The 17,405-nt window shown below is 49.3% G+C and overlaps 2 protein-coding genes across 3 annotated transcripts; one reads left to right on the top strand and one right to left on the bottom strand.

Annotated features, from left to right (window-relative positions):
• Positions 1-1,857: 1,857 nt before the first annotated feature.
• DUSP3 (dual specificity phosphatase 3) lies at positions 1,858-11,679 on the bottom strand. The gene is made up of 3 exons (XM_066364042.1): positions 11,493-11,679; positions 8,264-8,490; positions 1,858-3,962 (listed from the first exon to the last, which is right to left on the bottom strand). Exons 1-3 carry the CDS (start codon positions 11,615-11,617, stop codon positions 3,757-3,759), a joined length of 558 nt encoding a protein of 185 aa, XP_066220139.1. The 5' UTR covers positions 11,618-11,679; the 3' UTR covers positions 1,858-3,756.
• A 1,544-nt stretch (positions 11,680-13,223) lies between these two features.
• On the top strand, positions 13,224-17,240 carry CFAP97D1 (CFAP97 domain containing 1). 2 transcript variants are annotated; one of them, XM_066366316.1, is made up of 5 exons: positions 13,224-13,347; positions 13,892-13,962; positions 14,428-14,546; positions 16,614-16,670; positions 17,144-17,240. In XM_066366316.1, exons 1-5 carry the CDS (start codon positions 13,224-13,226, stop codon positions 17,238-17,240), a joined length of 468 nt encoding a protein of 155 aa, XP_066222413.1. The 2 variants fall into 2 exon arrangements, with proteins under 2 accessions (XP_066222413.1, XP_066222411.1); XM_066366314.1 differs by lacking the exon at positions 17,144-17,240 and adding an exon at positions 16,022-16,145 and having other exon boundaries at positions 16,614-16,661.
• Positions 17,241-17,405: the final 165 nt, after the last annotated feature.

Here is a 17,405-nt window from a genome sequence, read left to right as displayed (position 1 = left end):
CTGTCACCCCTGTCCCCTACTTTCTTAGGACCATAAATCTTACCTCCCTCGTTTGGGGTGAGTCACTGTACTCAAGAATATTCCAGTCAATTATACCTCAATAAAGCTGAAATTTTAAACAATTATATAAATAAAAAGATTTCCTAACACAGATATTTGTCGTAAATGTTCAACAAATATCTACTGTATAAATATAATCATCATGGATCCTATAACTAGCTCAGGAGGGCTAATTTTTAGATAATTTTTTTTAAAAATTAAAAAAAGCAAACATAAAAAATTTTAAAGTTAGAATAAGCAAACATAAAAGCTAAGCAAAAAAAGCAATCAATTGTGATAAGAAGGACCCAGGGGGAAAAAAAAGACCATTTTGTGGTAATATAAGACATTTATTTTGGTTACAGTATTAGTATTTTAACACTGATTTGTGATATAACAGACACTAAACTTATTTTTTCAGAAAAACAATTTAATACCTTCCTTTTTCTGTCCAGAAAATTCTCACTTTCACAATCAAATTACCTTAAAAGCTGACAGGAGGTAAGTTAAGCTTCCAATCAATCTACTCTCTCAACCAGAAATGGCCTCTGTTTCCAATCAGGATAAAATCTTGACTTGGAAGGACCATGATTGTTGGCTCTTCAGTGATACTTGACACCGGTTTTATGACAGAAAATTTCCTGCGAGAAAAGCTTATATCTTTATGATAAGATCAGTGCTTATTTTGATTAAAACATTAGCATCTTAACATTAACTGTGGCACAAAAGGCACCAACATTTTCGAATCCTCCGTCACCACAGGTGGACACAGCGCCACCTGCTGGTCAATGTCATTACATACCCTCTAATTTCCAGATGGTGATCAATTCCAAGAGCGGATTCTTAGAGAACCCTACCGTGTCAGAGCCAAAGGGACCTTAGAGGCCTTCTAGACAAGCCCCCTTGGTTGGCAGGTGGTGATTTCTGCTCTCCAGATAACTCAGAGTGGCAGGGAAATAGACCAGCCTGTGGTATGTGTACTGTTTAGAATAGAGAAGAAATGCTTGGTGCTCTGATCTGGAGCTCTGCTAGTCCGAGGAAGGGATCAGGTTGGTGGGGGGAGTGAGGGACCCCTGAGTTCCTATTCCCTCACTTCCCACAGGTAAAAAGCTGTCCAGAAACAGCTTCCATTCAGTGCTGGGCATGTGCTGACTCTTAAACAATAGAACTTGATTTTATTTACTCAAAGAATTAGGAGCTAAACCTGTGAAGTAAATATGGGCTTCTGAGACTATACTATCAAGAAATCCCAAGTTATCAGCATAAAAGTAGTCCCAAAGTAAAGGCAGTAATTCTCTCACTGACCTTTCCTTCCTTATACCCCCGCAAACAGGCCTTTGGGAGCGCCTAAATAGCTGGGGCTGTCCTGGGGGTGACCATGCTTGGGCATGGGAGGGGAGCTCCAGCCCCACAGCCTGGGCCTCTGCCGGAAGCGGAGCAGAAAGCTCCGACTTAGAGATGCTACATGTTTCCACACATTCTAACCCGATCTTTTACTTCCTTTTCCTGGAGCAGGGATGGTTTGTGCCAACTTCGTCCCACCCTCATCCAGATCTTCCTTGGCACCACAGCTTGAATCGTTGTACTCTGTCCACAAAACTAACTGGCACTTGTGCACATGGGCTGGGTCAAGGGCTGGTGCAGTGCACCTGGACACTCCCAGGGGGCTCATTTCTTGAGGAGGAGTGTAGTATGAGAAAGAATTCAGCTTCAAGGAACAGCAAGCCTAAAATATTGCCTCAACTCTGCCTTGAGCTGGGCAACCCTGGGCGTCATGCCCTTAGTCACTCTGAACCCCAGCTCCCCTTTTTTTAAAGGTAACCATACATGAATGTCTACGGTTATTGTGAGGATCAAGTTAGATTAAGTGGGAGAGTTTTCTGAACACTGTGAGGTACAGAGTTTAGAGGATGGCCACTTCACTCCGGTGGCTCGCTCTATCTGGGCAGCCAGTATCCGCAAAAGAAGACAGATCCTAGTTTGTTGAGGGCAGCTGTGGTCCCAAAGAGGGGCCGTCCAGGCGGCACGGTGCTGCCCCTGCTGAGATAGAGGCCTTCCACCTGTGGGAGAGTTCCGAAGGCACACCTGCCTCTCCTTGTCTTGGCCAAAAGCCCCTGGTTGACTGAAAAAGGCACATTCTGCACCTCGACATGTTAACACTGCCTGACTTTAAAACAATTTTAAATATTCAACAAAAGTCCCTGATATTTCATTTCTAAGGTAAGACTCCTTGCAAGTGATCCTACCACAAATTCAGGATTCTGGGAGCTTGATACACCCACCAGAACAACGCCCTGCATATTTGGTGTTCAAAAAAAAAAAAGTTTAATTCCACAAACTCCTATCAGACACTTACGTGCTCGGTATTGGGGGAATGGCGGAGGACCACTTCTCTGCCATTAAGAAACCTGAAGATGACAGTATTGTATTACTTTCCATGACAATCATGCAAAGTCCTAACAAGACTGTTGAAAATGAAATCTATATTTTCTGACAAATGTGCACACACGTGTGAGCTCATGCATTCTGACATCATCTTTAAAAAAGTTGTTTCTTTTAGTTTGTTTGTTTGTTCTTCCACCAATAAAGCCTCCATTTGGACACTCCATCATGTTTCATTTCTGCCTGGCTGAGTCATTTTTGCTTCCAAGGGTCCAGGATCTACTTCTAAGTGGGCAGGGTGTGAGCATGGGACCATTCAGCTCCCGGCTAGTCGGTCCTCTGGCTGTGTTTCTGAGACACACCCCCCCCACACACCCACACACATGCTGTAATTGGCCAACTTCCTCCTCCTGTTCTTGGAATAGCAACCGAGACAAAAAGCAGCTAGCACGAGTGGCTTGGGCTCGCCAACACTATAATTCAGGACAAAACCCTTGTAATTCTCCAAATGGTGGGGTTTTTAAATAGGCTGGACTTCAACACCCTGTTTTCTAAAAAAGAAAAATAAACCATGCCCAAGGCATCGTTCTTCGAACAAACCAAGTGACTAAGAGCAGTCCCAGGGGAATATTCCAGCGGAGTCAGAACTCAAGCCTTCCAAGGGTTGGGATTTTAGAAACTACTGATTCAGGAGAGACCTCCAGGGGAATCTGTTTGTCCACCTGAGGGCCTCTTTGTTTAGGTATCTTTAATCTTAAGAAAAAAATTAAAATGTGGTCTCTTCTGAGAATTTCCACAACTGACAGCTACCCGCCGCGGGCTTCAGACTTCACAGAGTGCCTCTGCTTACGGGCGGCTGGGAGGAGACAAGAGAGAGGGACACGGGGGGGGGGGGGAGGCCCGAGTTTGCATAGTTCCTTTAGGAGGCTTGAGGTGCTGCAGTCCCCGCTCAGGAGAGGACCCAGGGATAAGGAGCGGGGAGGTCAGAAGGGGCCCCTGTGCGCGTCTCGGGCCTTACACTTCCACAGCCCTTCTGCCCTGGGTCATCCAGAAGCATGCGTGTCACCAGTCCTCCTCTCCTGCAGCCCCACCTCAGGGAGGGGACATCATGAATTGCAAGCACAGGACACACCAGGGATCAAGAACGTCCTCCTTAACAAGCTTCTTTATGTGCTCCTCGGGGGAAAGTGGCCCAGGGCTGCATTGGGACAGATATGTGAGCAAGTGCCTAGTGATGCTGGGAACAGGGTACATTGTGTTTCCTAACCGTGGCAGCTCGGGACACCTCAGCCAGGGCCTCCCCTGTCCAGCCCCTAGAGGAGAGGCGGGGGTGCCCTAGAGTTTCAGTTTGCCCTCCTTGACTAGTCTGTCATTGAGCTGGCAGAGTTGCGCCAGGAAACCATCGTTGGGGCCGATCTCACGGTTCTGCCTCACGATGCTCAGGGCAGACTTGACGTCCATCTTCTGACGCATCATGAGATATGCGATGACTAGAGTTGGGGAGCGGCTGTAACCTTCCCGGCAGTGGACGAGCACACGGCCTGTAAGAAACGGGGTGACACGGTGAGCTGGGCCATCCCATCACACCGTGACTCTAGTCAAAACTCTTCCAGCAAATGCAAATGACAAGAACGATGCAAGGCCATTCCAAACCCACCGTCGGTGAGGACGGGGAGCTGGAGCACGGGAGCAGGTAGGCACACCACTTCGGGAAACTGTGAAGCAGCCTCTACCCCAGCTGAACTCGTCCATCCCCTACAGCCCAGCCATTCCATCCCAGGTCCATGCCTCGCAGGAACTCACATCCGTCTTCTCCGAAAGACATGCATCAGAACGTTCACAGGCAGCACTATTCCTAACCGCCCCCATCTGGAGACTCCCAAAGGCTCATCATCGGCAGAATGGATAAAGGACAAGAATGTACAACCTACAACTTATCAGAAACAACATGGATGACACACACCAAAGGATGTATATGATTCCACAGAGCGGCAGAGCAGGCAAACTGATGATCTGTGCTGTTAGAGTCTGGACAGTCGTAAAAAGTTGAGAGCAGAGTGACTTGAGACTGGGCACATGGTGGGCTTTCTGGGGTGCTGGTTGTGCTTTGTTTCTTGATCTGGAGGCCAGCACACGGGGGGTATGCAATGCACTGATTTATACACCTGTGATAGGGCCACTCCTCTAAATGAATCTTGTATTTCAATCCAAAGCAAAACATGGAAACAACCCAAATGTCCAACAGGTAAATGGATGAACCAACTGTGGCACATTCATAGACCAAATACTTCTCAGCATTGGAAGGATGAACCATTGGTATGTGCACGAATAAGACATGCACGGACGGACAGCACGGATGGGACGCGGAGTAATTAACTGAGCGAAGGGAGCCAGACCTAAAAGGCGTGCATGCTGTGTAATTCCATTTATATAAAACTCTACTGAAGGTACTGGTGTCTAGTAATAGAAAGCAGATCAGCGGTTGCTTAGGAATGGAGGGGGGAGAGGACGGAAGGGAGAGCCGCAAAGGAACAGAGGAGAATTCGGGGGTGATGGATATGCTCACTATCTTTGTTGTGGTGATGGTTTCACAAGTGTATACATATGTCAAAACTTGCCAAATTGTACTATCTGTAGTTTATTAAATGTCAGTTATACCTCAACAAAGCAGTTAAAAATAAAAGATAAATGTCAAATGCAAGAACAAATCAAGACAAAAAAATCAAATATAAACAAACAAAAGCACCATTTCATGGTTCCCCAAATGGCCCAAGAAGCACTGCAGCATCTGACCCCCACCTGTCATCTCCCTCTCTTCTGTTCCTGTCACTCTATTCCCAACCCACAACTCTGTTTTCTAAATGCCTCCCAAAGCAGGAAGGGAGAGTCCTCTGCTTTCCATTATGATGGGGATGGGGATGGGGATGGGGATGGGGATGGGGATGGGGATGGGGATGGGAATGGGGATGGGGATGGGGATGGAGATGGGGATGGGGATGGGGATGGGGATGGGGATGGGGATGGGGATGGGGATGGGGATGGGGATGGGGATGGGGATGGGGATGGGGATGGGGATGGGGATGGGGATGGGGATGGGGGTGGGGAAGGGGATGGGGATGGGGATGGAGATGGGGATGGGGAAGGTGATGGGGATGGGGATGGGAATGGGGATGGGGATGGGGATGGGGATGGGGAAGGGGAAGGGGGAAGGGGAAGGGGAAGGGGAAGGGGAAGGGGATGGGGATGGGGATGGGGAAGGTGATGGGGATGGGGATGGGGATGGGGATGGGGATGGGGATGGGGAAGGGGAAAGGGAAGGGGAAGGGGAAGGGGATGGGGATGGGGATGGGGATGGGGATGGGGATGGGGATGGGGATGGGGATGGGGAAGGTGATGGGGATGGGGATGGGGATGGGGATGGGGATGGGGATGGGGATGGGGAGGGGGATGGGGATGGGGATGGGGATGGGGATGGGGAAGGTGATGGGGATGGGGATGGGGATGGGGATGGGGAAGGGGAAAGGGAAGGGAAGGGGAAGGGGATGGGGATGGGGATGGGGATGGGGATGGGGAAGGTGATGGGGATGGGGATGGGGATGGGGATGGGGAAGGTGATGGGGATGGGGATGGGGATGGGGATGGGGATGGGGAAGGGGATGGGGATGGGGATGGGGATGGGGATGGGGATGGGGATGGGGATGGGGATGGGGAAGGTGATGGGGATGGGGATGGGGATGGGGATGGGGAAGGTGATGGGGATGGGGATGGGGATGGGGATGGGGATGGGGAAGGGGATGGGGATGGGGATGGGGATGGGGATGGGGATGGGGATGGGGATGGGGATGGGGATGGGGAAGGGGAAGGGGATGGGGATGGGGATGGGGATGGGGATGGGGATGGGTTCAAAACCCATCCTTCCAAGTCCCACCCAAATGCCACCTCCTCTGTGAAGCCTTCCTTGATCATCAGAGCTAGAAGTGACTGCTCCCTCCTGAGTGCCCCTGGCCATCCCCTCAGCCCTCCAAAATGATGGGTCCCTTGCTTCCCTGAGCTCTGCTCACTGTGGGAGGCCAGGGAGTTTCTGTTGATTCACTTGGCCAATCAATCTTAGTAGCATTTACACTTGGCAAGAGAGCCCATGGAATTTATTTTTTGTTCTCATTCAGTAACCACTTAAAGTGTCCCTGCTACGTGCCCAGTGCTAGATCAGGTGCTGGGGAGACAGACTAGAGACAGTGGAGCTGCCTGAGGGCAGGCTTCCTAGAAGAGAGGACACTGGGCCCAACGCTAAGGCTCACGGTGAGGTTTGCCAGAGGACAGCAATCAGAGAGGCTGAGAGAGCTTTCCAAACTGATGACCAGAGGCAGATTTAACGGCAGGCGCACTGGGCGCGCGCCCTGGGCCCTGACTTCTGAAGGGACCTGCAAAACCCCAACTTTACACTGTTTTCTAATGACATCAAGTTTAAGGGGCCCAATATTTTCTCCTGCACCCGGGGCCTCAACCAACCGTAATCCACCTCTGCTGATGACCTAGCCCCTGCTGGCTAAGGCATGAGATCACAAAAAGTCAGGGTATGTTCTAGTACAGAAAGAGGAAACAAAGTCAGTCAAAGAACTCTAAGTGCCCTGACTGGGTGACCCACCAACACACAAGAGCAACATCCATCCCCTTAACTGGGACCCTCATTCTCATCCACACAGGAGCTCAGAAGAGCCGGAATGGGGCTTGGGGGCGGTGTGACACATACTGGATCACCGAATGACCACCAAAGGCCTGACCATAAATTCTGCAGATTCTCAGGTGATAAAACTTCCCCCCGGGGCCCCAAATGTGAAATAACCAGCGTCTAATAAACCAGTTGCCGGAAATCATTTCAGTGGGGTGGCTGTGGGCACAAGAAGCATCGGTGTAGGAGAGACAGGGTAGCATTGGGGGACAGGCAGATCACACCTCAGTGGGGTCACCTCCCCTGGGGAGGTTTGGGGAGGGGAGGGAGGAAGAGGCTGGAGACAGCATGAAGGTGAAGGTGGCTGCTGAGGGAAACAAGCTGAAAACAGAAAGGACAAGTGGCTGTTGCCCCTGGCTTCTAGGGCTTCTGTTCGGAACGCCCTGCCTGGCTGCCAGCGGCTCAGATGGTCTGCTTCAGTCTTACCGGATGTTTGGGAGCTGCGGGAAGCATTTAGAGTCTAGCTGGAAGATCCGGCCTGTGGGCTGTACTTCACTGACCCCCAGCCCAAGCCAGTCACGGCTGCCCCATTCCCCTTGCCTGTGCTCACATCACCCAGCTCTAGCCCGAGATTCCACTTGGAGGATTTCTGGGGAACGTTTTACTTGCACTTAAAAAATGAGTGAAACATGAGGAAGAGATGACTGCCATATCTTTTGCTGCATTTTGTCCTATTGGGAGGCAGTAACCAGAATGCTGCAGCCATCTTGGGCCCATTAGGGGTGTGCCCAACACTAAGTGTGGCAGAAGAGAGAGAGAGGAAGCATCCAGTCTGATGTTGCCACTGAGCTGCTGAATCAACCAGCCTGGAGCTCCCTCTCCTCAGGAGGTCTTATCATGGGAAAGAAATGTTCACTATTGAAGTCTCTGAGTTGGGGGCGGGAGCTGGAAACTAACCCTCAGTCAAAGTCAAATCAAACAAGCAAACACAAGGACCCCGAGGCCGCCACTGCGTGAGAAGTTTGTACATCTTGGGGCCACAGGACAGGCAGCCAGAGAGAAACTGAAAATGCTCATCAGTCATTCACACAGGGGACAGGAAACAACAGGTTTTCCAACAAAAAGTCCAGTCAAAGCTGCCTCCCATTGTCTCCTGGGTGGTGGGTCCCTTACCATTCTTTTGAGCCAAGGCCTGGTCAATGAAGTCTGCAGCCCTTTCAAAGTAGGCGCTGAGGTTGAACTCCTGCGTGTCGTTGGCCTTGATGCCCAGGTAGGTGATGCCAGAGTCCTTATAGAAGTTGGCACTAGTGTTGACATGCATAAAGGACCTGCCCTCAGCAGCGTTCAGAACGTGGGTGATGCCCAGTTTCTGCAGCTTGGGGATGTCTTGAGCAATAGACCTGGACAGGGGACAGCAGCAGGGGATGCTTGACTGACCAAACGGCAGCCCCAGGGGGAGAAGGATGGAGAAGATTCTGAACCTCTTGGCAAAGCAAGAAGCCCTTCATGCTCTGGCCCCTGTCAGAGCTTCTCCCCATCTGTGACCCTTGCCCTCACCCCAGCTGTATCGAATTACCAGCAGCTGCCCCAAATAGACCAGGTGGTTTCATGCCAGAGCTGCTCCCTCTGCCTAGAATGCCCTTCTCCATGGACAGGCTCTCATTTTTCACCACCCTCTGCAGTATTTCCTGACTTCCTCCATTCCATTCATCATGCTCCCTACTGTGGTGGTGGTATAGCCACGTGGCTAAGGACGGGCACTGCAGCCAGACTGCCTGAGCCTAAATCCAGCTCTGCCACTTACCAACCAGGCAACATTGAGCAAGTCACTTACTTGTCTGTGACTCAGTTTCCCTGTCTGTAAAATGGGGGTGATAACAGGATCTAACCACTGGGAATTGTGAGTGTTAAAGGAACTATTCTACACACAGAGCCAGACACTGAGTCAGGGCTATTAGTCTAACACTTGACTGTGCTCATTTGTTTCATGTCCAGTTCTGTGAGCTCTGTGACAAAGGGACCACATTTGCTTCAGGTCTGTATGCCCAGCACCTGCTATGGCGCCTGGCACAGAGTAGGTGCTGAATGAATATGTGGAAAATCAGTGAAGAAGAATGAAATCAGCACATCCCAGGCAGCCTCCTTCTTTGGGTTATAAAGAACAACAACGGCCTCCTGTCCTCCAGAGGGACCCTTCCTGCCACAGTCCAGTAGCCACACTGCTGATGCTCTCTTGGGCAAATAACCACTTCCGGAGCAGTGGCCCCAACAGAGCTATGGGGCTTCCAAAACATTTGAGCTGAATAGTCAAAGGGCTCCTTTATTTCATCTCACAACATCCCAATTCAAACTGCTATTTGTACATTATAAAACACCTTGTCCTAATGATGTGACATGCCTGTCACAGCATCAGCCCTGTGAGGAAGGAAGGACAGAGCTGAAAGCTTGGCCTGACAGGACAGCAGAAGAATGTGCATGTGCTCACATGGACTGCTGAGCCTCAAAGCTGGGAGGAATCCTCCTTTCTCCTCACACCAGCCGCACCGCTCTGTCTCCCCCTTGCCCCCCACCCTGCCTCTCATGCCCATATCACTGCAAATCTCAACACCCAGAAAACATGGCTCATCCATGCTCCTCTCTGACCTCTGAGTCCTGATTTTGTTAATGGGCTCCCGATGGGTGGGGGAGCACTAGGTACTCAGTCAATCCTCCCTGCCGGGTGCCCCCCACACCCCTGGCTAAGGCAAGGCCAGATTTCTTTAGAGGGCAAGGAATGTGTTTTCTACACTGGCCTCAGCACTTGCCACTACAGTTACCACCAGACATTCACAATCTTAGCTTCCACTTGGAAAATGATGACACCTGAATGTGCCAAACTGCCCAAGAAATCAGGGTTTCCAAGGGTGCCAAGGCCATTTGCTGCTTGAATGGCTGAATAGGGAATTATCCTCAAAACTTTGCAACTACTAAGGCCTTTGGCTTAGACACTGGGACTCTGTTTTATCTATCCCTCACGACACTGTATGCCATGGCAAAGCAGTGGCTCATTAAAAATAAAATAACTTTGAAGAGTCATGACCATTCATCTCCCTTCCCTAATACTAATTCAACATCCAATAAATTTACCTTATCATTACTATCACTACTAGGAATGAACATTGTACACTGCCTGATACATAGGTCCTCAATATAGTGAATGAATGATAGAATAGATGAGACAGTCCCCTATGAGGCTGGGACCTGCCTTATGGGCCCTTCTAGCTCCAAGATGCCCTCCATTTCTGTGGCAGTCTTTGGCAGAGTAAGCATCAGACCAGGATCGGGGGATACAGACATGAGCAAGACACTGACCCTGTGACCCTGTCCTCACAATCCCTCAACGACTTGGTTGACTGCCAGTATCTCTTCCTTGGTAAAATAAGAGAAGGGGGATAGTTCTGGGTTTCTAAAATACAGTCCCTGGGCCGCTGGGTCTAAGAACTTTGGAAACTGGGTCCTTACCATCTTACAAAAGTCCAACAGGAGCCCCCCCACCCCCCCGCGCCCCAAGGCTGTACAGGCTTGGTAATCTATTCTTTACATTCAGCTGGTATTTCAGCACTTCTCAAAATGGTTAACACTGGTTCTCTCCTGCTGCTGAGAATTTCTTACTAAGTAATATTTGCCTAGCAGAAAATGAGAAAGCCTGTTTAAGAACTCATAAGTGATAAATAATACATTTCCTGGTCGTGAGAAGGTAGGAGCCTTTTCTAAGTGATGGATTGGGTCCTTATGGGATTTATCATTGGATCATTCTAGAATCCATGGATATCAAACCCTATCTGGAAGGCGGGAGAAGGGGCGAGGAAAACTCCGGCCTGACTCTCCGGATGCCCCCTTCGTTTGGGGTACGTCGATTTCCAGATCTGGATGTGCCCAGCCGGGAAAAGTTCCACGCCCGAATTGTGACGTCAGCTCGTTGCCATGGCAGCGAAGGCAGACATTCCGCGGTGACCTCACTGCAGAACCAGGCAGCTGTCACATGACAGCTCCGGCCGGGCGACAGAGGGCCACCTGTTTAGTGAACATAGTAGCCCTGACCCCACCCAAGGCCGAGTCTCTAGCTGGTGGCAGCCGCGGGACGGACGCGGGGCTGGCCAAGCGGCCCCCCAGGCTCCGCGCACCCGCGGAAGAGAAGGACCACGCTGGGCCCGGCTGGGACCAGCCCCTCGGCCCGCCGCGCAGGGGTGGGCGGTGACTCCAGCCCCCGCCCCGTCCCGGCTCAGTCCCCGCATCAGCTCAGGAGGGGGACCAAGTTCCGGCTCCCCCAACCTGCAACTGCCAACGCCCCTCCCCAGCTCCCGGGTGGGCGGTGCGCCCGGGGAGGGCCCAGTGGGGCTGGGACTTCGGAGCGGCGACTCACGCGTTGCCCACGTAGATCCTGGGGGAGACCTCGTTGCAGGGCTGGCTCGGGAGGCTGTAGCAGCCGCTGCTGTCCGAGAGCAGGTCGTTGAGATCCTGCACCGAGAGCTCGAACGGGCCCGACATGGCGGCGGCCGGGCCCTGCACGCCGGGGCGGCGAACAGCAAGAGTAGAGCGGCCGGGTCAGCTGGGCGGGGGCTTTCGAGCCCGGACCCGCCCCGCCCCGCCCCGGAGGCGGGTCCGCCGGGCGCTGGAAGCGGCAGAGCCTGGGCGGCCACGCGCGCTCCACTCCCGGGAAATACGCCCGCCGCCCGGCCCCGAGCGAACGTTCGGAAGACCTCTGGGTCTGTCCTCAGGGGCAGAGGGGCCTCCAGTCTTGGGTTTCGGAGGCGGCAGTGGTGTCCTATCCCATCCCCAGATATGGCATTTTCTGTATCATTATAAACTGGAAAGTGAAGTAACTTCATCATCCAAATGCAGGTCACGATAAATATTCCTATTGACCGGGGTACACTCGAGTGTCGCTTTTTTTTCTTTCCAGATACAGGGACACTGGGGTTCCATTTGTGAGCTCTAACTCTTCCTGCTGGAGACCAGCAGCAGTACTGGCATCACCTCGGAGCATGGCAGAAAGAGTCTCTGACCCAGCTCAGGCCCCTGAATGACAATGTGCATTTTACAGGCCCTCCGAAGGTTAAAGTTTGAGATGCCCGACTCTGGGACACATTTCTTTTAACATGCATTGAGAGTCAGCCTGGCGCTTAAAGGCTTAGGCACTGTGCAGCCAGGCTTGGCATTCCGACCCTAGAGAATTACTTAACCTCTCTGAGCCTGTTTGCTAATGAGAATAATAATACTAGTTCCTAACTCCTATGGATTTGGAAAATTCAATGTAACATTTAAGAGAAAGTCCAGCACTAATGGTGAGCCCTGAATAGGTGTTAGTTCTCCCTCTCCCTCAGCAAATGCGCAGAGCACACCTAGATGCCACGCCCTGTCCTGCTGTGGAGATGACTCCATCTCCTTTGTAGCCGGTCTGGAGCAGCCGCCAGCCTGCTAGGAGCCACAAAGTGTCAGCAACTCATCGTTTACTGAGATTTTAGGAGCAAGACACAGTCTCTGTCCTCCCCCACTGCCATGAAAACAGCAGATTCACCCCCCATCCACCCACCCCTCAAAAAAGCAAATGTGGTCCTGGGAATTCAGGAAACTCACGTTCTGAGCCCAGCCCTACCACTAACTTGGTTCTTGAGCAGCTTAGCTGCTGCCCTGGACTCCAGTTTCCTCAACTGCAAAGTGAATAAATTGAATCAGATGATCATTCAGGTCATCATTCACATCCCCAAAAAGCTTATGAAACTTCTAGGGGAACCATTACAGTGGAGATTACTCAATTTATAACCCAAGGTGTGAAACCAAGGCCAGCTTTCTTCACCCCACACCCCACACCCCAGGACACCAGACCTCTTCCAGCTGGTGCTGGTGGCATCTGCATCCCAGACAGCGGAGAATGCTTCTGAGTTCCTCACCCTTCATCTTGACTTGGTCCTGGTTAGCTTTCAAAAGAGAAGCCCAGGGACAATCAGGCATACTTGGCTGCTGCCCCTCCTTCCCTGAGACTTGTCCCTGATGTCACAATGGGGTAACTCTGACATCCCATAGTTACTTAGCTGCGGGGATAGCTAAGTACTTCATAGAGGAGTCCTGCTGGAAGTGAGACTAGGAAGAGAAGATGAACAATTCCCTGGATTATCTAGCCTACCCTATAATCGTCTCTAATCATAGGCAGTGCACAAACTTCAGGAAGAAACTGGACTTCGGCCACTACATATCTCACAAGAATAGAATACAAATAAGTATGTGGGCCGTTTGGGTTGGACATTGCCATTAGGTGTAGGGAAGGGTCCGCCTCAGAGATACTGACAGTAAACCAGACCAGTACATGGCTTTGCGATGATGGGGCCTTTTCTGCTGAGTTGGGTCAAGAGGACATTAGCATCAGTGACAAAATTTATCTTCCACCAGGGAGTTCATTTGATAGAAATACTCATTTAAACTCTAAAGTCAAAGTAAGCTAGAAAGAGCATAGGATGTCATGAGGTAATAAACAAGGTAGTCTATTAGAAAAGAGTGGGAGGGAGACTGTTTCATGGGGTTCAAAGGACATTTATCTCATTAAATTCATTAAATTTTACTTTTCCTAACCCTTATCATTCTTTTATTTCTGCTCAAAACTCTTCAAAGATGTCAATTTCAGAAATTAAAATTCCTAAACTGGATTAAGATTAGAATTCAAAATTATAATGTTTATTAAACTGGGTCATTCTCTAGAAGGTGATGTTTTCTGAGACTGCAAAAAAACACCTCTGATATAAAATTGCTCTCTTTTTTTCTTTCTAGCGAAACCTGCAGTTGATACCAAACCTCCAGTGGCATACACACATTACATTTTAAAACTGAGCAAAGTACAGGTATTTCTTCTTGCCATCTACAGATGTACCTTCTTGATTCTTTTTTAAGATTTTATTTATTGATGTTTTAGAGAGAGAAAGAGAAAGGGAGGGGGAAGAGCAGCAAGCATCAACTCACAGTAGTTGCTTCTTGTATGTGCTTTGACCGGGCAAGCCCAGGGTTTTGAACCCACGACCTCAGCATTACAGGTTGATGCTCTATCCCTTGTGCCGCCAAAGGTCAGGAGGTACCTTACTGATTTTTATCTGAGTTCTAAAATGGTCCAATTCCCACCTAACCAAAAGATTCGTTAGTTCTCCTCCCTGTACACGTCACCTTCATTTTCTTCAGCTCAGCTCCCAGTCTCCACTGTGGCCCTCAGTTTGCCCTTTCCCACAATCCCAGAGGGAAGCGATGCCAAACCGTGTGTGCTGGAGCACAGTGTAGTGACCATGTCACCATGGAGGGGTGGGCTTTCTCACCAGGGTGAACAGAAGAGAATCGACAAAATCAAATATGAAAACAAGCAGCTGTGTCAGAAAATTGCAAATGCCCATCGTGGCCCTGCCAGAGTGGACTGCTGGAACGAATATTTTTCCAAGAGGTAATGTGTTTTTTTCTCCTCATGTCATTTTCAAAAATAAAAAAAATTACATTCTCCTTATTAAGTTTTAGTGCAGGGTTCATCCTGAGTGGAAAGAATACTGAAAGGAAGTTCTTTTTTCTTTTCTTTTCTTTTTTTTTTAGGTGAGAGGAAGGGAGACAGTGAGGCAGACTGCTGCATGTGCCTCAACCAGGATCCACCCAGCAACCCTATCTGGTGTTGATGCTTGAGTACCAAGCTATTATTAATGCCTGAGGCTGATGAGCTCCAACAGAGCTATCCTTAGCAGCCGGGACCACTCTCAAACCAATTGAGCCACTGGCTTCAGGAGGGGAAGAGGGAGCAGGAGAGAAACAGATGGTCACTTTCTTGTATGCCCTGACTGGAATCAAACCCGGGATATCCATATGCTGGGCCAGCGCTCTATCCACTGAGCCACCAGCAGGGCCTAAGGGAAGTTATCCTGAGGGATAACCAAAGAGACCATATTAAGGAGAATGAAAACTACCAAAACTGGGGAACTTCCCTAGTGTTAAGGAGCTTTTGAATCATCTAAGAGACTTATTTCAGAGTCCTGCTCAGAGTTTGTCACTGGAAAGTACTGTGTACTGTAAAATGGTGACCGTAGCTAGGACTATGACACAGCATTCTTAAGAATCGGTTCCACAAATATTACTTGAGCTACTATGTTCTCAGCATAGGGAATACAGAGATCAAATAAGATATTTTCTAACCTCGAAGAACTCAGGTCTGATAGGGGAGAGGGCTACAGAAGTGTATGCAAGGGAAAGAACCGGGGGTGGGGCAAGACGCCTTTCTGTACTCTTGTGTATCTGAAATTGACTTGGAAGCGGAGGCAAGTGAGGTCAAGCAAAACTTCCCAGCCGCCATTTGAGATTTATCCATAGGCAAGACCTCCCTTCACTTTAGACATCAGACACTCTGAATTCTTGTTTCATGTGATTCCTAAAGGGCTTTTACAAAATGCCACTTTTTTTTAAATTTTTATTTTATTTATTCATTTTAGAGAGGAGAGAGAGAGAGGGAGAGAGAGAGAGAGACAGAGAGAGGAGAGAGAGACAGGGGGAGGAGCTGGAAGCATCAACTCCCATATGTGCCTTGACCAGGCAAGCCCAGGGTTTCAAACTGGCGACCTCAGCATTTCCAGGTCGACGCTTTATCCACTGCGCCACCACAGGTCAGGCCTAAAATGCCACTTTTTACAAGCTATCCCAAGTAAGTAGAATCTTCTAGTGAACAGTAGGGCTGAGCACTGATCTAAACCGCCAATGCTATGAACATTTCCCAGAGTGCAGTCTGGTTCAGGAGACATGCGGGGCCTTGGGCCTCAGAGGCACAGCTTGCTACCTGTGCTTAGGCAGCTCAGGTTAATGACATCATGACTTCATCACCCCCATTCCCATCCAGGAGGAGAATTTTATTGTTCACCCATTTCTGGGTTTTGTGTTTTACAGCTTAAACAGAGAAATAAGGAACCGAGACCTACTGAGAATCACCATGGAAAACCAGGGCATTCTGAAGAGGCTTGTTGATCGCAAACCTTACTATGACCGCAAGTCATCCGAGGTGGACTGGCAGGCACGTGGGAACTCTGGGATATTGCCTGTGTTCGGGGTCAGGTCCATCTCAGGAGGGACCCATAGTGGCTGAGGGCAAGATCATGAGAAATGCAATAGTCAGTAAAAGAAAAACCACCCAAACAAACCATCCATGAGCTAAGGACATGTCCTCGGTAGAAAGCCATCGTGCATCAACTTCAGGAAAATGTCTGGTAGCATCTTCCCTCATCCCTCAATTCATTCAGAAGGGATGAGTGTACAAGTGAAGAGGGTGAAGAGTATATGATCCAGAATATGGTTCATATGCTTTATTTAGGACTGACCCTTCAAGAAGAGGGTAGGGGAAGCCATTTGCAGTATTTTTTTAAATCTCTCCTCCCTCGCTTTAATCTGTAAGCTTCTTCTAGCCATCCTTAGAATTTAGAACTTCAACTTTTGCACCAGCGCCTGGCTTTAACATAAACCTTTCTGGATTTTTTCCTTCAAGAATTCAAGACGCTATATCAGAAATACAACAAAGTACCTTCTCTCCTGAGATGAATAGGTATGTCTTACCCCAGATGCTCTTTACTATAGAATATGATGATCACACTTGATTCCAGAGCCCTGAAAACTGTAAATAGAGTGAGGACCCAGTTTAGAGGTGAATTTGCTCTTCTGTAATATTGATTGTTCATCCATTCAGGGAATTTAGAGCTCTGTCTTTGTTTTCTGTCCATTTAAGTAGGAAATGACTGTCTTTTGTCATAAGCCTTGAGGCTTTACGTGAGTCTAAGGGGAAGTGATTTGTTCCAAAGAGATATAAACAGGAGGTCTCATGGCTTTAATGTTCCGCCAAAGTTACATTACAGGTCTCTGTCACTATTCAAAAGTACTGTTGTATTGGCATGATTAGTAATGACTAAGTTTGGTTCTCCCTCCTCCCCCTACTGGGGAGAAGGGTAAGTGGAGGCTCAGGCTTTCCAAATAATAATAATTGCTCTCCATTTCTCTCCCCCTCTTCTCTCTGAATACAAGGTCACTCACCACAGAAAAAATACAAGAGAAGGCCCTAGGATTTCTTAGCTGCTTAGACTCTCAAGACACTTCTAAGGGGTTGAATGCTCAGTCTTAGGGATGCTGTAATAAAATTTGGAACATAAAATGAGTAAGTTACATTTAAGGAACCCAACGGCTTTAAGTCGCATCTCAAAATGGAGACAGAATGGGGCGAGCAGAAGGAAGAAAACAACAAGCTTTTTTTTTTTTTTTTCTTTACAGGGACACAGAGAGAAAGAGA

Source organism: Saccopteryx leptura, chromosome 2, assembly GCF_036850995.1.
Source record: "Saccopteryx leptura isolate mSacLep1 chromosome 2, mSacLep1_pri_phased_curated, whole genome shotgun sequence".
In the NCBI taxonomy this organism is placed as follows: domain Eukaryota; kingdom Metazoa; phylum Chordata; class Mammalia; order Chiroptera; family Emballonuridae; genus Saccopteryx; species Saccopteryx leptura.
The sequence above is the reverse complement of the archived record's forward strand: the minus strand, read 5'-3'. Positions and strand labels throughout refer to the sequence as shown.

Coding starts and splice junctions, on each gene's coding strand:
- DUSP3 (XM_066364042.1), bottom strand. CDS start 11,617: ATGTCGGGCCCGTTCGAGCTCTCGGTGCAGGATCTCAACGACCTGCTC. Junction 8,491..11,492: donor AGGATCTACGTGGGCAACGC/GTGAGTCGCCGC, acceptor TCCCCTGTCCAG/GTCTATTGCTCAAGACATCC. Junction 3,963..8,263: donor GGCCTTGGCTCAAAAGAATG/GTAAGGGACCCA, acceptor CGTTTCTTACAG/GCCGTGTGCTCGTCCACTGC.
- CFAP97D1 (XM_066366314.1), top strand. CDS start 13,224: ATGAACAATTCCCTGGATTATCTAGCCTACCCTATAATCGTCTCTAAT. Junction 13,348..13,891: donor CAAGAATAGAATACAAATAA/GTATGTGGGCCG, acceptor TTTTCTTTCTAG/CGAAACCTGCAGTTGATACC. Junction 13,963..14,427: donor TAAAACTGAGCAAAGTACAG/GTATTTCTTCTT, acceptor CTTTCTCACCAG/GGTGAACAGAAGAGAATCGA.